Here is a 19,772-nt window from a genome sequence, read left to right on the forward strand (position 1 = left end):
AGTTCAGTCATGTCTGACTCTGGGGGTTGGTGCTCATCTCCATTTCTAAGCCCAAGAGCCAGTGTTGTCCATAGACACCTCCAAGGTCATGTGGCCGGCATGACTACATGGAGTGCCATTACCTTCCCGCCAGAGCGGTACCTATTGATCTACTCACATTGGCATGTTTTCAAGCTGCTAGGTTGGCAGAAGCTGGAGCTAACAGCGGGCACTCACTCTGCTCCCGGGATTTGAACCTGGGACCTTTCGGTCTGCAAGTTCAGCAGCTCAGTGCTTTAACACACTTCGCCATCGGGGCTCATGTATATATAATATACACATACACACAATGTGGAGAATATGTGGAAAGGTAGATAGATAAGTTGGGAGCCACAGCGAAGGCACCTTCCTGGGAGCAAGGTCTAATAATAATAATAATAATAATAATAATAATAATAATAATAATAATAAATCCCTTACAATATCCAAGATGGCTCACTGCTACAGAATCTTGGGAGCTTTAGTTTGGTATGGTACCATTATTGGCAGAGAAAGCTAAGCTGTAGGAGTTGAAATCCAATCATTTATCCTCCCTATAGAATCAATTTTATATGCATTTTTAGCTACAGAAAAGCTAAAATCAGGACAGTAAAAGAACAACACCCAGAAAATGGGAATTCTAGACAGGAAACAATCAGGGCCAGCTAATACCTCCCAACAAAGGATTCCCCCAGGTAGGAAGCAGCCAGGCTTTGAAGCTGCAAGGCTATTCAATGCTAATCAAGGTGACCAATTGCAACATTCACACTTGCCTCCCACAGACAAGAGTTCTTTCTCCCACCCTGGACCTTCCACAGATATAAACCCCACTTGCCTAGCTTCGCACAGACGTCAAAACCTCTGAGTATGTCTGCCACAGATGTGGGTGAAACGTCAGGAGAGAATGCTTCTAGCACATGGCCATAGAGCCCGGAAAACTCATAGCAACCCAGCCAGTAGGCTGTTGCTGAACAACCTATGAACTTTCAGCATTAAAGGAAAAAAATGCCCAAGATTTTATCACTTAATACTGTTGGAAGAATAGAATGCTTCTATACCAGGCAAGGGCAAACTTTGCCCATGTCTGGAGTTAGGAATTGTAGGAGTTGAAATCCAAAACAATTTGACAGAAAACTGGGAGTTGTAGTTTGGCATGGTACTGGCTCTCTTCTGCAGGGAAGGCTAGGGACTTTGTAAAACTACAGCTCACATGATTACATGGCACTGAATCTGTTGCAATTGAGCTGGTGCCAGAATCCTTTCCGGGAGATCTCCTCAGTGGAGATATCTCTTAAAGGGATATCCTCTGGCTCTAAGGATTCCGTTTAGGAAGGCAAGCCTGGTTTTGGTATTCCCCTTTAAGCCTGGCTGAAGAAGCAAAACCAAACGGCGGCTCCAAGGCAGGGCGAGGCAGGGCGAGGAGAAGGCCAAGCGCAGGCAGGCATGTCTCTTCTCTCTTCTCTTCGCTCCCTCCCTGCTTCGCGGAAGGCTTCTACTGAGCCGGTGTGGTCCCCGCGGGGGGGGGGGGGGGCGTCTCAATGGCATTTTTAAAATGCTAGATCGATGGCCATGCCTCTCCCTCCCTCCCTCTTCCGCTCTGATTGGCTGAGAGGCATGCCAACATGGCTTCTCCTCTCAGAGGGGCTACAGCTACATCCGAAGACATCAGAAACAAACGAAAAAAAGGTACTTTTATTATTCAAATTCGTAATATTTGTAAGGCAGTGAGCAGATGGTTCAATATCAATTCAAAAGTAATTATGAAACGAATTTTAAACGAATTTAACGAACTAACGAAAAATTTGCTCAAGCCTAGTTAATACACCAAAAAGAGACATTATTTTCATTACAGGAGATTGGAATGCTAAGGTGGGCAGTTTTTAAATATGAACCATAACTGATCAACGTGGTATAAAGATTCATTCTGTATATTTGTAATTGTATATATAATGCTAATTAATAACTGCATTAATTAATATCCCAATTTCCCCCAGAATGAGGCTTAATGCAGCTATTTATGTGAAAATATTGTGCTTCTTCATGTAATATTAGTCTTTCCTGCTTATAAACCTTCCTCTGCTATCCAACAAATAGTTATGGACTATTTTTGTATTTCTAGAATGATTTTTAGAAGCAAACCACCATTAATTATAATCCATAATGGTGTTTATTACATTGTTACACACACACACACTTTTTTCCCACATTTTTTGCTTCCCTTCATTCCATTATATATCTATATATATAAAAGAGTGATGGCATCACGGCAATTCACAAAACAACAAAAGTACAGGCCCCCCAACCTCAAAATTTGACAACACAACCCAACATCCATGCCTCAAGGTTGATACAACAAAAAGAAAAGAAAAATAAAGTCCTAATTAGAGGGAGAGCAATATTTTTTTTTTATCCAATTGCTGCCAGTTTAGAGGGCTAACCTCTGCCCATTTGGTTGCCTAGCAACCAGCCAAGGGACAGCCAGGTTTCAGTTAGGGGACAGGCAGATTTAGGCCTCACTTAGACTTCTTCCACAGATTATCTAATTTGCACTGGATTATATGGCAGTGTAGACTCAAGGCCCTTCCACACAGCTATATAACCCATTTAGAATCTTATATTATCTGCTTTGCACTGGATTATCTTGACTCCACACTGCCATATAATCCACTTCAGTGTGCATTTTATACAGCTGTGAAGAAGGGGCCTCATATAATCCAGTTCTAAGCAGATAATTTAAGATTATCAATATACAGTAGAGTCTCACTTATCCAACATAAACAGGCCGGCAGGATAAGTGAATATGTTGGATAATAAGAAGGGATTCAGGAAAAGCCAATTAAACATCAAATTAGGTAATCGTTATACAAATTAAGCACCAAAACATCACATTATACAACAAATTTGACAGAAAAAGTAGTTCCATGCGCAGTAATGCTATGTATTATTTACAGTAGAGTCTCACTTATCCAACACTCGCTTATCCAACATTCTGGATTATCCAACGCATTTTTGTAGTCAATGCTTTCAATATATCGTGATATTTTGGTGCTAAATTCATAAATACAGTAATTACTATATAGCATTACTGTGTACTGAACTACTTTTTCTGACAAATTTGTTGTCTAACATGATGTTTTGGTGCTTAATTTGTAAAATCATAACTTAATTTGATGTTTAATAGGGTTATCCTTAATTCCTCATTATCCAACATACTCGCTTATCCAACGTTCTGCCGGCCCGTTTATGTTGGATAAGTGAGACTCTACTGTACTGTATTTACAAATTTACCACTAAAATATCACAATGAATTTAAAACACTGACTACAAAAACATTGATTATGAAAAGGCAGACTGCATTGGATAATCCAGAACATTGTATAAGCGAATGTTGGATAAGTGAGATTCTTCTTTAATATGAAATAATTACTGGGATAGAATAATGCAGAACAATATAATCTCTAAAACCAGGACAGTAAATAAACAGGGGAATTCCACACAGGAAACAATCGGGGCCAGCTAACACCTTCCAACAAAGTATTCCCATCATCAAAGTCTGGCAAATCCTGTTTTCTCAGGGCCACAGACAGTAGAAGCACATAAAATATCGCAAACAACACCACTCTGAAAACAAGGGAATTCCAGACAGGAAACAATCAGGGCCAGCTAACACCTCCCAACAAAGTATTCCCATCATCAAAGTCTGGAAAATCCTCTATTTTCTCAGGGCCACAGACAGTAGAAGCACATAAAATATTGCAAACAACACCACTCTGAAAACAAGGGAATTCCAGACAGGAAACAATCAGGGCCAGCTAACACCTCCCAACAAAAAATTCACTCAGGGAGGAAACAGCCAGACTTTAAAGCTGCAAGGCCATTACATCCTAATCATTTTTCCTAATTGCAGCATTCATACTTGCCTCCAACAAACAAAAAAAACCCAATCAGAAATATTGTATATTCACAACCTATAGGAAATAATATCCCCTGATGGCGCAGCGTGTTAAAGCGCTGAGCTGCTGAACTTCTGGACCGAAAGGCCACAGGTTTGAATTGGGGGAGCAGAGAGAGCCCCCACTGTTAGCCCCAGCTTCTGCCAACCCAGAGGTTCGAAAACATGCAAATGTGAGTGCATCAATAGGTACTGCTCCGGCGGGAAGGTAACGCCGCTCCATGTAGTCATCCCACATGATCTTGGAGGAGTCTACGGACAACGCCGGCTCTTCGGCTTAAAAATGGAGATGAGCACCAACCTCCAGAGTCAGACACGACTGGACTTAATGTCTGGGGAAAACCTTTACCCTTGACCTTAACTACCACCAATTCCTCAATACTTTATTTCCCATAACACCATACTTCGCCACAGCAACGCGTGGCCGGGCACAGCTAGTCTATATATATAAAAGAGTGATGGCATCAGGGCAGTGGACAAAACAACAAAAGTACAGGCCCCGCAACCTCGAAATTTGACAACACAACCCATCATCCATGCCTCCAGGTTGATACAACAAAAAGAAAAGAAAAATAAAGTCCTAATTAGAGGGAGAGCAATAATTTTTTTTATCCAATTGCTGCCAGTTTAGCGGGCTAATCTCTGCCCACTTGGTTGCCTAGCAACCAAGGGACAGCCAGGCTTCAGTTAGGGGACAGGCAGATGTAGGCCTCACTTAGACTTCTTCCACAGATTATCTGATTTTAACTGGATTATATGGCAGTGTAGACTCAAGGCCCTTCTACACAGCTCTATAACCCATTTATAATCTTACATTATCTGCTTTGCACTGGATTATCTTGACTCCACACTGCCATATAATCCACTTCAGTGTGCATTTTGTCCAGCTGTGAAGAAGGGGCCTCATATAATCCAGTTCTAAGCAGATAATAGAAGATTATCAATATACAGTAGAGTCTCACTTATCCAACATAAACAGGCCGACAGGATAAGCGAATATGTTGGATAATAAGAAGGGATTTAGGAAAAGCCGATTAAACATCAAATTAGGTAATCGTTTTACAAATTAAGCACCAAAACATCATATTATACAACAAATTTGACAGAAAAAGTAGTTCCATGCGCAGTAATGCTATGTAGTAATTACAGTAGTGTCTGACTTATCCAACACTCGCTTATCCAATGTTCTGGATTATCCAATGCATTTTTGTAGTCAATGTTTTCATTATATTGTGATATTTTGGTGCTAAATTCATAAATACAGTAATTACTACATAGCATTACTGTGTATTGAACTACTTTTTCTGCCAAATTTGTTGTCTAAGATGATATTTTGGTGCTTCATTTGTAAAATCATAACCTAATTTGATGTTTAATAGGCTTATCCTTAATGCCTCCTTATTATCCAACATTATTCGCTTATCCAATATTCTGCCAGCCTGTTTATGTTGGATAAGTGAGACTCTACTGTACTGTATTTACAAATTTACCACTACAATATCACAATGAATTTAAAACACTGACTACAAAAACATTGATTATGAAAAGGCAGACTGCGTTGGATAATCCAGAACATTATATAAGTGAATGTTGGATAAGTGAGATTCTACTTTAATATGAAATAATTACTGGGATAGAATAATGCAGAACAATATAATCTCTAAAACCAGGACAGTAAATAAACAGGGGAATTCCACACAGGAAACAATCAGGGCCAGCTAACACATCCCAACAAAGTATTCCCATCATCAAAGTCTGGCACATCCTCTGTTTTCTCAGGGCCACAGACAGTAGATGCACATAAAATATTGCAAACAACACCACTCTGAAAACAAGGGAATTCCAGACAGGAAAGAATCAGGGCCAGCTAACACCTCCGAACAAAATATTCACTCAGGGAGGAAGCAGCCAGGCTTTAAAGCTGCAAGGCCATTACATCCTAATCATTTTTCCTAATTGCAGCATTCATACTTGCCTCCAACAGACAAAAAAAAAACCAATCAGAAATATTGTATATTCACAACCTTTAGGAAATAATATCCCCTGATGGCGCAGCGTGTTAAAGCGCTGAGCTGCTGAACTTCTGGACCGAAAGGCTGCAGGTTTGAATTGGGGGAGCGGAGAGAGCCCCCACTGTTAGCCCCAGCTTCTGCCAACCCAGAAGTTCAAAAACATGCAAATGTGAGTGCATCAATAGGTACTGCTCTGGCGGGAAGGTAACGCCGCTCTATGCAGTCATCCCACATGACCTTGGAGGAGTCTACGGACAACACCGGCTCTTCGGCTTAGAAATGGAGATGAGCACCAACACTCTGAGTCAGACATAACTGGACTTAATGTCAGGGGAAAACGTTTACCCTTTACCTTAACTACCACCAGTTCCTCAATACTTTATTTCCCATACCACCATATTTTGCCACAGCAACGCGTGGCCGGGCACAGCTAGTCTATATATATAAAAGGATAAAGTTGCGGGCGCAGTGACTATAACAACAAAACTAAACATCCCAGAAATACGAAACTTGGCAACACAATGCAAAAGCCTTGCCTCCCGGTTACAACAACACAACCACACCACAAAACCACAATCTGGACGCACAACAATCACAACAACACATCATGACTATAACAACACAACTAAACGCACTAGAAATACAAAACTTGGCAACACAACGCAAAAGCCTTGCCTCCCGGTTGTAACAACACAATCACACCACAAAACCACACTGGACCCACAAAACTCACAACAACGCATCGTGACTATAACAACACAACTAAACGTCCCAGAAATACGAAACTTGGCACACAACTAAATGCCCCAGAAATACAAAACTTGACAACACAATGCAAAAGCCTTTCCTCCCGGTTGTAACAACACAACCACACCACAAAACCACAATCCGGACCTACAAAACTCACAACAACGCATCGTGACTATAACAACACAACTAAACGCCCCAGAAATACAAAATTTGACAAAACAACGCAAAAGCCTTGCCTCCCAGTTGTAACAACACAATCACACCACAAAACCACAATCCAGACCCACAAAATTCACAACAACGCATCATGACTATAACAACACAACTAAATGCCCCAGAAATACGAAACTTGGCAACACAACGCAAAAGCCTTGCCTCCCGGTTGTAACAACACAATCACACCACAAAACCACACTGGACCCACAAAACTCACAACAACGCATCGTGACTATAACAACACAACTAAACACCCCAGAAATACGAAACTTGGCGACACAATGCAAAAGCCTTCCCTCCCGGTTGTAACAACACAACCACACCACAAAACCACACTCCAGACCCATAAAACTCACAACAATGCATCGTGACTATAACACCACAACTAAACGCCCCAGAAATACGAAACTTGGCACACAACTAAACGCCTCAGAAATACAAAACTTAACAACACAACGCAAAAGCCTTGCCTCCCAGTTGTAACAACACAATCAAACCACAAAACCACAATCTGGACCCACAAAATTCACAACAATGCATCGTGACTATAACAACACAACTAAACGCCCCAGAAATACAAAATTTGACAACACAACACAAAAGCCTTGCCTCCCAGTTGTAAGAACACAACCACACCACAAAACCACAATCTGGACCCAAAAAACTCACAACAACACATTGTGACTATAACAACACAACTAAACCGGATGGCCATCTGTCTGAGAAGTTTGGGTGGGTTCTTCCTCCATGACAAAAAGAAAGAAAGGGGTTGGACTGGATGCAAACTACAAATCCCAGCACCCCATGGCATGGAGTCCATGCATTTCAATTAGAGGCCTCTTCCTTCTCCCTTTCCCCGCCATCCAACCCATTGACCCAGTTCCATGTTTCCGCAGGCAGGAAAGGCTGGGACGGATAGAACGAAGGAAGGAGCGAGGGAAGGGAAGCGAAGGAACGTCAAGTACAAGAGCCCTCTCTCTCTGCCCGGAAGGCCAAGAGCAAAAGGGTGAGAAAGACCATTGATCCGGTTATATTTACCCTCCTTTCTGACCAGTGTGTTCTTATCAGCGAGCTCAGGATTGGAGCAGAGAAAGGGAACAGCATAGGAATAAAGGAAACAAGGAGAGCACCCACTCTATCTATCCATCCACTCATCTATCCATCCACTCACCCACTAATAATAAACACCTACACAGGCAAGAATCAGCCATGCACTGAGTCTACAAGGCCATTCAGTGCTCATCCACCTCCCCAATCCCTACATTCACACTTGGCCTCCAAAAAAACAATTACAATAATAACTATGACAGCAACAACAATAAGAATCTACACCATCACAGGCAAGAAGCAGCCAGGCACTGAGGCTGAGAGGCCAGTCAGTGCTACACTGGGCCTCCAAAAAACAATACAGTACCATCTAACTTATCCAGCCTTCATGACCACTATAACAACAACAATAATAAACACCTGCACAGGCAAAAAAAAACACTATTGTACCACAATAAGATCTAAACCACACTCAGCAGAATCAGACATCACGATTAACAACAAACAAAAGACAACAAGTATCTCAAGCAATTATCAATCAACACAAAAATTGAAGAAGGTAACAGACTTCAAATACTACTACTAATGTGACTATAAAGAAGGGTGGAGGTCACAGCATAAATACAACCTAATGTAGACTGACCAACACCACCAGACTAAGCCACAGCAATGCGTGGCCGGGCACAGCTAGTATATATATATATAATGTTTATTTATTTTCATTCATTCAAATATACATACATTGCAAGTGTTTGTTGCATACAGTGCAATACTTTCATCTATTAGTCTTTCATAATCATTTCTCAGACAATATATTTTCAATAAGGGGTCACAGTCTTCTATTTGAATAGTACATATAAAATATTATAAGTTCCAAATTTATATCCGTTTCCTCCCTGCCTTCAGTCTATTAGCTTCCACTATGTACATTTTTAGATTAATTTTACATTGAAATGTTGGATCATTGGTTGCCATTCATTAACAAAGTTCTCTAAAGGTTCTCCTCTTAAGTGCATTGTTATTTTGTCCATCATCAGCAACTCTATAACTCTGTTCCAGTTCTGCTAAGGGAGGTACCTCTGAGGTTTTCCAATGTCTAGCGTATACTATCTGAGCTGTCACTGTCACGTAAAACAAAATTCTTCCATATTTCCTTTCCAATTCTTCGGGCATATTCAAAAGGTACATTTGTGGTGTCATTTTAAAATTTGATTTTAATATCTTTTCTAGATGTACATGAATCTGTTTCCAATAGCTGTTTACTTTGTTGCATGACCACCACAGGTGGTAAAATGTGCCTTTTCTTTCCCACATTTCCAGCATTGATCGGTGTAATTGTACATCTTCGCTAATCTCTCTGGAGGGAGATACCACCGCAAGTGCATTTTGTAAATGTTTTCTTTTAGGTTTTCATATGCTGTGTACTTCATTCTTCTATTCCATGTTTTTTTCCCCATTGGGCCATTTTTATCTCTTGGCTGATGTTTTGAGCCCATCTAACCACTGAGTCCTTTACTACTTCCTCTTCTGTGTGCCAAGTCAGTAGGTTTTTGTATATATAAGATATAAGTCTTTTTGGTTTCTGGAACATCGCCACATCAAACCATGTTTTTGCAGTCTGGAAACCCGAGGTTTTAAGTTGTTCTTTAAATTTCTCACGCAGTTGTCTATATAAAAGCCAATTACATTTAAGGCCTGATTGGTTCAGTTCTTCTAGGGATTTCATTTCTGAGTTTTCCAAATTGGTATGGACCAATTCCCTGTAAGTTATCCATTTCCCTTGTAAGATGTTCTCCCTTTTGTAGTGTGCCTCATGTGGGGACATCCACTCTGGTGTCTTTGTATATATTCTTTTTTTGTATCTGTTCCAGGTGTTTAGAATTGGTCTTCGTATGCAATGATCATTAAATATGCCTGTTGGTTTGGCCTTTTGTATATCTAAATATGCATGCCATAGCAGAAGTTGATGTTGACCCTAGCATTGCACTGGAGGAGCTAGAGACCATAAAAATCAAATCTGCAAATAATCAAACTAGAAAACGCTAAACCCCAAAATTTGGCGTGCCAACTGTATTCTAACTGCCTATCTGCAGTTTTAAAAGAGCTGGGATTCACAACACCAAAACTGCGAACCTTATGTTTCCAATTATCTCATCAACCAGTAGTCTGTTATCTATGCCATACTAAATGCAATATGGGGTAGCTATATTTATTTCCGTGTCTGTCCCATACTTCTCTAAACTCAGAGAAAGGGTTGGCTTAGTACATGAGTCAAAACAAGAGCATAACTACCAAGGAACTGCTTTGAAAGAGTATTGTTTTCACCTCAAATTTGAAATTTAGGGAGGGAATTTGGTGCTGTCACAGGCACAGCATAGTACAATAAGGACAGTGAGAGTGAGATAATGGGAATTTTCCATATTTTCTGTAATAGATGTTTGATGGTAATTAACCACACACTCAATTTTGACCGGTCTTGAATGAAGCAAATGCATTTAAACAAGATGGGCTGTCTCAAACTCTCCATTAAGACTAATTTAGCCAGGGAATTGCATAATGTATTGGGATAGCTAAACCATTGGGGACTTCCAGACATATATTAAACCCACTTCAGAGCAGGTTTAAGGCCCCTTCCATACAGCTGTATAAAATCCCCATTGAATTGGATTATATGGCAGTTCAAAGAGAGATTTTGCGCTTTTTGGGGCCTGTTTGGATGAGCCCTTTGATCCCAGGCTTCCACATCATTAAACAATAATGCACAAAAGGTTTCCCAGAAATCCATGATGCTAAAGCTTCCCAGTTTTCCAGCAGACCATCTGGAAGCTTGTAGAGCCAAAAGTCTTTTGTTTTTGATTCCATAATAATGTCATTTCCTTTTAGCTTTTGACTAGAATCCCCAGCCTGATGCTTTCCATTTGTATAGTCATAGGCAATGAACTGATGTACCTTTGTAGATCATGCAAATATTTTTTTCCTCATTGCTTTGCCAAGATGACCTCATGTTCTCTTCAGTGAAGGAAAGCAGACAGATGACAAAAGCCTCAGATCTTGGGCAGAGAACTTGCCTTGTAACATGTTTCAAAATGTGGGGGAACCTCAGATGAGGCATCTAGACTGAAGAATTAATGCAGTTTGACAGCACATTAAGTACCATGGCTCAGTGCTATGGAATCACTGAATTGTAGTTTTACCAGGTTTTTAGCCTTCTCTGCCAAAGAGTGTTGTTGCCTCAAAAGCTACAGGTCCCGGGATGCCATAGCATTGAGTCATGGTGGTGTCTAATGGCATTAATTCTAAGTTCAGATGTACCCATGGAATTATTCTAGCTCATGTCAAAGTCTCAATAGTTATGGAACTGGGACTTTCTCATCATTTTGATCTGCGTATCTTGCTTGGAAAGCCTAATACCCTAAGGCTTCAAATCTTGTCTGATCGCGGATGCTAAACAGGGCCAGTCTTAATTAGCACTTGGATAGAAGACAACCAACAAATAACAGTTGCTGTAGGCTCTGTTTCAGAGGACTGAACTGGCAAAACTATCTTTTGTACAAAATTCACAAGATCACTAAAAGTCAACAGCCAGCTTGAAGACACACACTCACATCTCTTGCTCATGTATTTCAATGATTGTTATCTCTGATTCCACATCTATCAAAACATTGTGATTTAATAGTAAGAAAGAACTGAAATTCAATAGCATATATGGCACAGTTGTTACAGGGGAGGTCTTGTAGATCATACGAATACTACGGGTTTGATCCAAAGAGATTTTGCAATGTAGGGAGAAAAATAATTGCATTTCAGAGGGGAGGGTCACTAATTCCTCTGGTTTTTTTTTAGATCTGAATCACAGTGTTAGTCTAGAGCAGTGGTTCTCAACCTGGGGTCCCCAAATGTTTTTGGCCTTCAACTCCCAGAAATCCTAACAGCTGGTAAACTGGCTGGGATTTTTAGGAGTTGTAGGCCAAAAACATCTGGGGACCCCAGGTTGAGAACCACTGGTCTAGAGTCTATGCTTTTTGAATCAGTTATAGGTACCTACCAGTTCACACACCTACCATTGAGCCAATGAATATAACCAGGTCCCAGTTTTGCTTGCTACTTTCCCAGGACCCGATCTACACTATTACAGAAGATCCACAAAGCCTCGGATATGCTTTTCCCACAGGTAGTGGGGAATTGAATATTTTAGCTGCTTGGTATATATGTGTGTTAATAGTACAGAACAAAAGAGAAATTCATAATAGGGGCCTAACTCCAGGCATGTTGAAACTTTCCCTTAAAACAGTATGTTCCTCTGTGTTTTCTGGGACAATTCTTCCCTCATTCTGGTGAAGCATTATTATTTTTTATTAACTTTACATACATTAGAATACACTGAACACTCATATAAGAGCAAAGAAATAACAAAAAATTAATACAAATAAGATTATAAGACATATATATATATATACAGTAGAGTCTCACTTATCCAACACTCGCTTATCCAACGTTCTGGATTATCCAACGCATTTTTGTAGTCAATGTTTTCAATACATCGTGATATTTTGGTGCTAAATTCGTAAATACAGTAATTACTATATAGCTGTCAGACCCCTGGCAGCTGGGCACCAAGAACCATACATGGAGGCCAATCTCTATCTAATATCTTTATTAAGGAAATATATAAAAGCAATAAAATCAAGTGAAGAATATAGTTCAGAAGCAGACCTTTCAAATGTGGTCAAATATAGTCCAAAAATGTATTGTCCAATAAATGATATTAGAGTTCAAAGTTCTTTATCCAATACCGAAACACACACTATTGCCAACCAATAGTGTGGGGAAATGTCAGAGTCTTAGAAGTCCAAGGAAGCTTGACAACAAGGCTGGAAATAGACTTGGTTCTTTGACAAGGTCCGTGACTAGAAACAAGGCAAACAGTGAATCTTGGAACAAGGTCCGTGGATAACAGCAAAGCAAGGCAGTACTTGAATTCTTGATCCGGGAAGCAAGGAACTGGGGTTACGAAGTCCACACACAATCTCACTCCTGAAGCAGCTCTGTTGACTCCGCAAAGAATCTCCCACGTCAAACACCTATATTGGGTCCCGTTTTCCCGCCAACAATCTCTTTCCCTAGAGAACGAGAAGCGAAACCCAACTCTGTCCAGATGCAAGACTCCTTAGCCTGTTGTTTGGCAGCGATCCGTAAACTCCTGCGATTTGCTTCTCTGACTCCTCTGTCTCTAGAGTAAGATTCCCTCCTGGGAAACGGAGGCGAGGAATGCCCAAGGTCTGTTTTACTGAATTCTTGAGGACAAACATCAACATCCGGCAGGTGAAAGGACTCCGGTTCTTGTTGAACCGGCGAAAACCCCATGTTTTCATCTTCATCTGCCACGATAGCACTAGGAACAGGACTACAAGGCCCATGAGGCATCACAATAGCATTACTGCGTATTGAACTACTTTTTCTGTCAAATTTGTTGTTAAACATGATGTTTTGGTGCTTAATTTGTAAAATCATAACCTAATTTGATGTGTAATAGGCTTTTCCTTAATTCCTCCTTATTATCCAACATATTCGCTTATCCAACGTTCTGCCTGCCCGTTTATGTTGGATAAGTGAGACTCTACTGTATATATATATATATATATATATATATATATATATATGAAAACAAGGAAGAAGAAAAAACAAGCACACTACAAGATACATTATTAAGCAACATAAACATAAGTTCCAACAATCTTTTCTGTGGTTATATGTATGACAGGGCCTTCTTGGTGGTGGCTCCCCGGCTGTGGAACACCCTCCCAAGAGAGATGCGTCAAATTCCAACCCTGTTGGGCTTCAGAAAAGCCCTAAAAACATGGCTGTGTGTCCAGGCTTTTAATCAATAAATGGTGAAAATGACACGGACTGAACTATGGACAAAGCATGAGGAAGAACGGATCTGATTTGATGTTTGAAATGTATATTTTTAATTCATAATGTATTTTAATAGTTTTAACTGTTTTATGTGTTGTTTTGTATTGGTTTGTATGGGCATCTAATTGTTGCCACTGTTGTAAGCCGCCCTGAGTCCCTTCGGGTGAGAAGGGCGGGATATAAATGTGAGAAATAAATAAATAAATAAATACATGAGTGTATCCTACCATTCAACCCTTCTCTTTATCACCGAGTATTACGCTCTTTACTAATATTCAAAATCTACAGTCATCAATTCATCTTCATTTTTTCTATCATTCCAGGAAAAGGTACTGGTGATTTTTTCTAACCAAAATAGACAGTTTGCCTATTTCTGCTGCATCACTCACTTTTCAAAGCCATTCTTCCCTAGAAGGTAGAATTTTATTTTTTCCAGCATACAATAATCTGGCTGTTGTATTCATGTTTAAAAATATATTCTCCTGACTGTTTTCTAAATATTTATCCATCAGCCTCAAAGAAATAGTTCTGTTTTTTAATTGTATATTAATCTTCAAAATTTTCTGTATTGACTTTTGTATTTGTACCCAGATTTGGGAGTTTTAGGGGTGTTATCTTGCCTTTTCACAAGTCTACCATATGTATTAAAATGTCCCTTCTTGTTTTTCACATTTCAAAACCTCATTCTAGTCTTTTTGTTTTTCTATCAGTTTCAAACCTAGTTTTTCCTTACCATACTTGATCCTCTACTGTCAGCCCACATCCTGTTCCCAGGATGCTGTGAATCCTCCATTCACATTCCATGTCCTATCCATGTAACATAGTTTCCAAACCCCGGACTGGAAATATTGTTCGTTTCTTGGACAATATCTAGAACATAACTGGTGCCAATGGTTATCTGTTACGCTGAGTAATGCACTATATAAATGAATCCGTAGCCGTGTATCAGCAATACCTTGTGCAAAGATGGTGACAGCTACTGCACTTGATTTGTACAGAAATAAAATATGAAGAGAATCACTGGTTCAATGTTAAACAAACACATATACACACAATTAATGGAAGTATAAAAAGAATGCATACCTGGATCTGAAAGAACAGGTGTTTCCTTTGTGGTATATCCAACAATCCCCACTTTTTCTGTGCCAACATTTAAAATTGTATAAGGACTAAAATAGCCTGTGATGTTGCTCGCTAATCGTCTGCTTGCTTTAATGTTTGCACTTACAACAGGAAACTTAACATTTTTGAGCAGTGGATCCAGTAATCCTTCTACGCCGTTATCAAATTCATGATTCCCCAATGTCTACACCACAAACAAATAAGAAAAAAAATCAATGATCAGTTATGAAAAAAAATCCACATATGATCTAGTCAGGTCTTTCATAGAAGCAGCATGTCAACATTTAAACTACACATTTTCACATTTCTGCTCAGGTACTTCATGTGTTGGCTATTTCTATCCCATTCTGTCTTCAGTTTTATGTGAAAACTAGAGTTTCTAGTTTCTACATTGGGTAGTTTTTGCAGTTAGAGACAATAAACAATTTTATTCATTTAATTACATAATTTGGGGTTTTCTGAACTCCATAACAATTTTCTCAGATGGTGGCTATTTATCTATTTTTGAGGCTGATATCTAGGCTTTCCGACAGTCTAATTCAATCAAATTATGTATAGTCTAACTAGAACTGTAACATGCTATTTCAACAGCTCTTTATCAACCTGCAAGGAATTGCTTTCAAGAAGAGCAGAACAGAGACATCTAAAATCTCATTTGTTTATTGCACCACCGTTTTCCATGTTTATATCTAACACCAATAAGCCACATAAACTGGACAGTATGTCTATTTGAGAAAGATCAATGGCATTGTGGATGACACCAACAAAAAGTAGTCATAAGCCACTACCAATATTTTTAAAAGAAAAACAATGTTTTGTTTTTCTTGTAAAAATATTGGTAGTGGCTTATGTTTTATATTCATACATTTGACTATTGTTTAACTTTGTATTGTGTTTTTAATACGTTGGAAGCTGCTTTGGGTCCCCATTGTGGAAGAAAAGGCATATATATAAAGATATTTTTATTATTAGAAAATATCAGTATTAGACTACCCATATATAGCTATAATTCATTACCCTATTCAGCAAAATAATATACTTTGGAGACCCTATGTTTTAAATCAGCTTCCAGCTCCTTTTCCCAGGCAAATGTATAACTTTCTTTCTTTGTACTTTGGGACATTGGCAAAGATTCGCAAATAAGTAACAAAGGCATGCAGCAGTTTCAAGCAGTCTTTTTTTTCCAAGTTGCAAGACTCAGCGCACAATACACATGTTTTGCATGGTCCGTTGGCATGGCAGTCACATACACCACTCCTGCTCCTGAGGGCATCACATGTTTCTGCTTAAGCCAAGCAAACACATCAATTTACCAGTGTTGCCCACCGATGGGACGTCAGATGTTGTGGCATTACAAGTGCCAGTGTCCTTGACCACTGACTATGCTGTATGAGGATGATCAGCATCTGGGCAGGTGGGTGGAATAGTCAAAATAAGCCTGGTTTACAAGAACTTGGTATGGGGATACCAAGTCACCTTGTCTGTCTCCTGAGAAATCTGTATAACAACCAAGTAGCAACAGTAAGGACAGACCATGGAAAAACAGACTGGTTCAAGACTGGGAAAGGAGTACGGCAGGACTGTATACTTTCACCCTACCTATTCAACTTGTATGCATAACACATCATGTGACGTGTGGTGCTTGATGAATCCAAGGCTGGAGTTAGAATTGCTGGAAGAAACATTAACAATCTCAGATATGCAGATGATACCACTCTGATGGCTGAAAGCGAGGAGGAGCTGAGGAGCCTTGTCACCAAGGTGAAAGAAGAAAGTGCAAAAGCTGGGTTTCAGTTAAACATCAAAACCCCCAAGATTATGGCAACCAGACTGATTGATAACTGGCAAATAGAGGGATAAAACGTGCAGTGACAGACTTTATATTTCTAGGTGTGAAGATTACTGCAGATGCAGACTGCAGCCAGGAAATCAGAAGACGTTTCCTTCTTGGGAGGAGAGCAATGACCAACCTCGATAAAATAGTGAAGAGTAGAGACATCACACTGGCAACGAAGGTCCGCATAGTCAAAGCAATGGTATTCCCCATAGTAACCTATGGATGCGAGAGCTGGACCATAAGGAAGGCTGAGCGAAGGAAGATAAACACTTTTAAACTGTGGTGTTGGAGGAAAATTCTGAGAGTGCTTTGGACCGCAAGAAGATCTAACTAGTCCATACTCCAGGAAATAATGTCTGACTGCTCACTGGAGGGAAGGACATTAGAGGCAAAGATGAAGTACTTTGGCCACATCATGAGAAGACAGGAAAGCTTGGAGAAGAGAATGATGTTGGGGGAAATGGAAGGAAAAAGGAAGAGGGGCCAACCAAGGGCAAGATGGATGGACTGGCTTGATCTTGAAGGAGCTGGGGGTGGTAATGGCCAACAGGAAACTCTGGTGTGGTCTGGTCCATGAGGTCACGAAGAGCCGGAAGCAACTTAATGAATAAACAACAACAACACAAGAACTGATGTATGTTCCATATTGCTCCAATGGTAGTAGAAACTGCACTGACATGAAGTGAATATTGAACTTTCCCTGACTCAGATCTGCACTGCACAGCCAAATTGGGTAAGAAACATGGCGGTTAGCAATCTGATGTTTGTTCTCAATCCTAACTCCCCGTTTACAGTTCAGGCTGAACTATACTACCATTATTCTGCAGCCTGGATTTGTAAACAATGAGATTTAAATATATACCATTTCATGGGCTTAAAATAAATTAAAAGATCACTAAACTGAGCCAGATCTTGATTAGAAGCTGGATACAGCATAATTATGCCCAAAGCTTCAGAGCTGAAGATGAAACGTATGCTATATGCCCCTAATAGAAGTAGATAACATCTGAATACTTTAGAAGCATCATCTAAGACAATTGATCCATTTTCAGCAATAAATGATCAAGAAACTGGCTCGTGCACATTCCAGGATTGTTCCTACTTCTGGGAATAAAGTCATGGGACAAAGCCTGTTTTAAATTTGCTCCTATAACTGAAAACAGAAGTCTTTCACAATCACACACTACACTTTTACAGCTGGGCATTTAAAGTATGGATTGGAATAATCAGCCTTGTCTCTCGATGGTCCTTACAATCCTTAACTAGGGTTATTTCCAGATGAAGTTTTTTTAAAAAAAACATGCAATTGACCCAAGACACATGGAGTCACTGACTGACGATTTTAGGACCTGCTGAGCTGGAACTATATTTGACTTCACCAAAATAAGATTAGGGTACCATATGACTTTATGCCGAAAAAACGTAGTGATTTCATAATTCTGCAGGAGATTGATATGTAGTTAGTCCATCTTTCCTATAAATTACTCGGTGTTGCTATTCAAATATATGCTGTAGATGTGTACTCCAAGCAGGTCTCAGGTACAATCATTGTCATCTCCAGCTATGACTGGTCAAATGCCTGCCTCAAACACTGAAAGGGCAGTGCAAGTAATTTCCAAAAGCAATGCACTAGATGGACAAATTCACTATAAGGCAACTTTTTAAAATTTTGTGGTAAATTGGCCTTCTCGGTCAATAATGTCTGATGGTAGCTGATGGAGTGACCAATGATGCTTGGCTATTTATCAGTCGAAGATCCAAAAACATTGGTTCCAAGCAAGGATGGGTTTGGCTTGTGTAGATCACACATAACATCCTAACCCTGTCTTAAGCTACCTAAAAAAAGGGAAAGGTTTCCCCTGTTAATTCCAGTCATGTCTGACTCTGGGGGTTGGTGCTCGTCTCCATTTCTAAGCCGAAGAGCCGGCATTGTCCGTAGACACCTCCAAAGTCATGTGGCCAGCATGACTGCATGGAGAGCCGTTACCTTCCTGCCAGAGTGGTACCTACTGATCTACTCACATTGGCATGTTTTTGAACTGCTAGGTAGGCAGAAGCTGGAGCTAACAGTGGCCACTCACACCGCTCCCGGGGTTTGAACCTGGGACCTTTCGGTCTGCAAGTTCAGCAGCTCAGTGCTTTAACCCACTTTGCCACCGGGGCTCCTTCTTAAGCTACCTAGAGGAAGAAAATTGACATGACAAACCATCCTTGAATCCTATTGTTATGCCAGCCAATGTTTTGACTACAGGAGGATAATCCTCTATTGAAGGAGATGCTTCCAGATTCTACCTCCAGTTCAGATCAAAAGATCTCATTTTGACAAATACTTTGTTTCCAAAGTACCCAGAAGTGTATGTACTAGATTTTTGAACTCAGCAGTGCAGATGAAAGATATGAATACCCTAAAAAATGTTCCCAGAAAGGCACATCACAGAATGAGACAAGCCCACTACTAGTACTAACTCTTCTGTACCTCAAAAATGTGGGAGGAAAAAAAAGAATTTTCTTCAAGAACACTGATTTTTCTTATGCATGTCAGCTTACTGTGGAATGCTCAAATATTTGTCTACCACCTTCTGCAGTAAATATAGTGGGCATTTCAAAGGTATTCTTCCAAAGGAAATAGCTACCATGTAGGTGGCTTGGCATCATAAAAATGGTAAGACGCGAGTGAGCCCCGGGATTACATCCTACACATGAGTGCTGAGTGTTCAGAAACATATATAGATGAGTGTTATAAGAAGTTTATAATTAACCAAGAAGGCTCATTAGGCAAGATAATAGGTATGATAAATTATGTCTATGTAAAGGTCAAGGGCTTCATCACACTAGCGTTTTAAAGCAGGCAGCCTCCCACACATATCCTTAGCACCTTCTACCTCCTGCAGAATTCTGGGAA

General features: G+C 40.0%; 1 protein-coding gene across 1 annotated transcript in view; it reads right to left on the reverse strand.

The window, feature by feature from the left end:
- nt5e (5'-nucleotidase ecto) overlaps nucleotides 1-19,772 on the reverse strand; it is a 55,453-nt gene that overhangs the window by 20,709 nt on the left and 14,972 nt on the right. Inside the window, exon 2 of the mRNA XM_062981077.1 lies at nucleotides 14,995-15,217. Within this exon, the coding sequence (XP_062837147.1) occupies nucleotides 14,995-15,217 (223 nt within the window). The remainder of the gene's footprint in view (nucleotides 1-14,994; nucleotides 15,218-19,772) is intronic.

The sequence above is a fragment of the Anolis carolinensis genome, chromosome 1 (assembly GCF_035594765.1).
Source record: "Anolis carolinensis isolate JA03-04 chromosome 1, rAnoCar3.1.pri, whole genome shotgun sequence".
NCBI classification, from domain to species: Eukaryota; Metazoa; Chordata; class Lepidosauria; order Squamata; family Dactyloidae; genus Anolis; species Anolis carolinensis.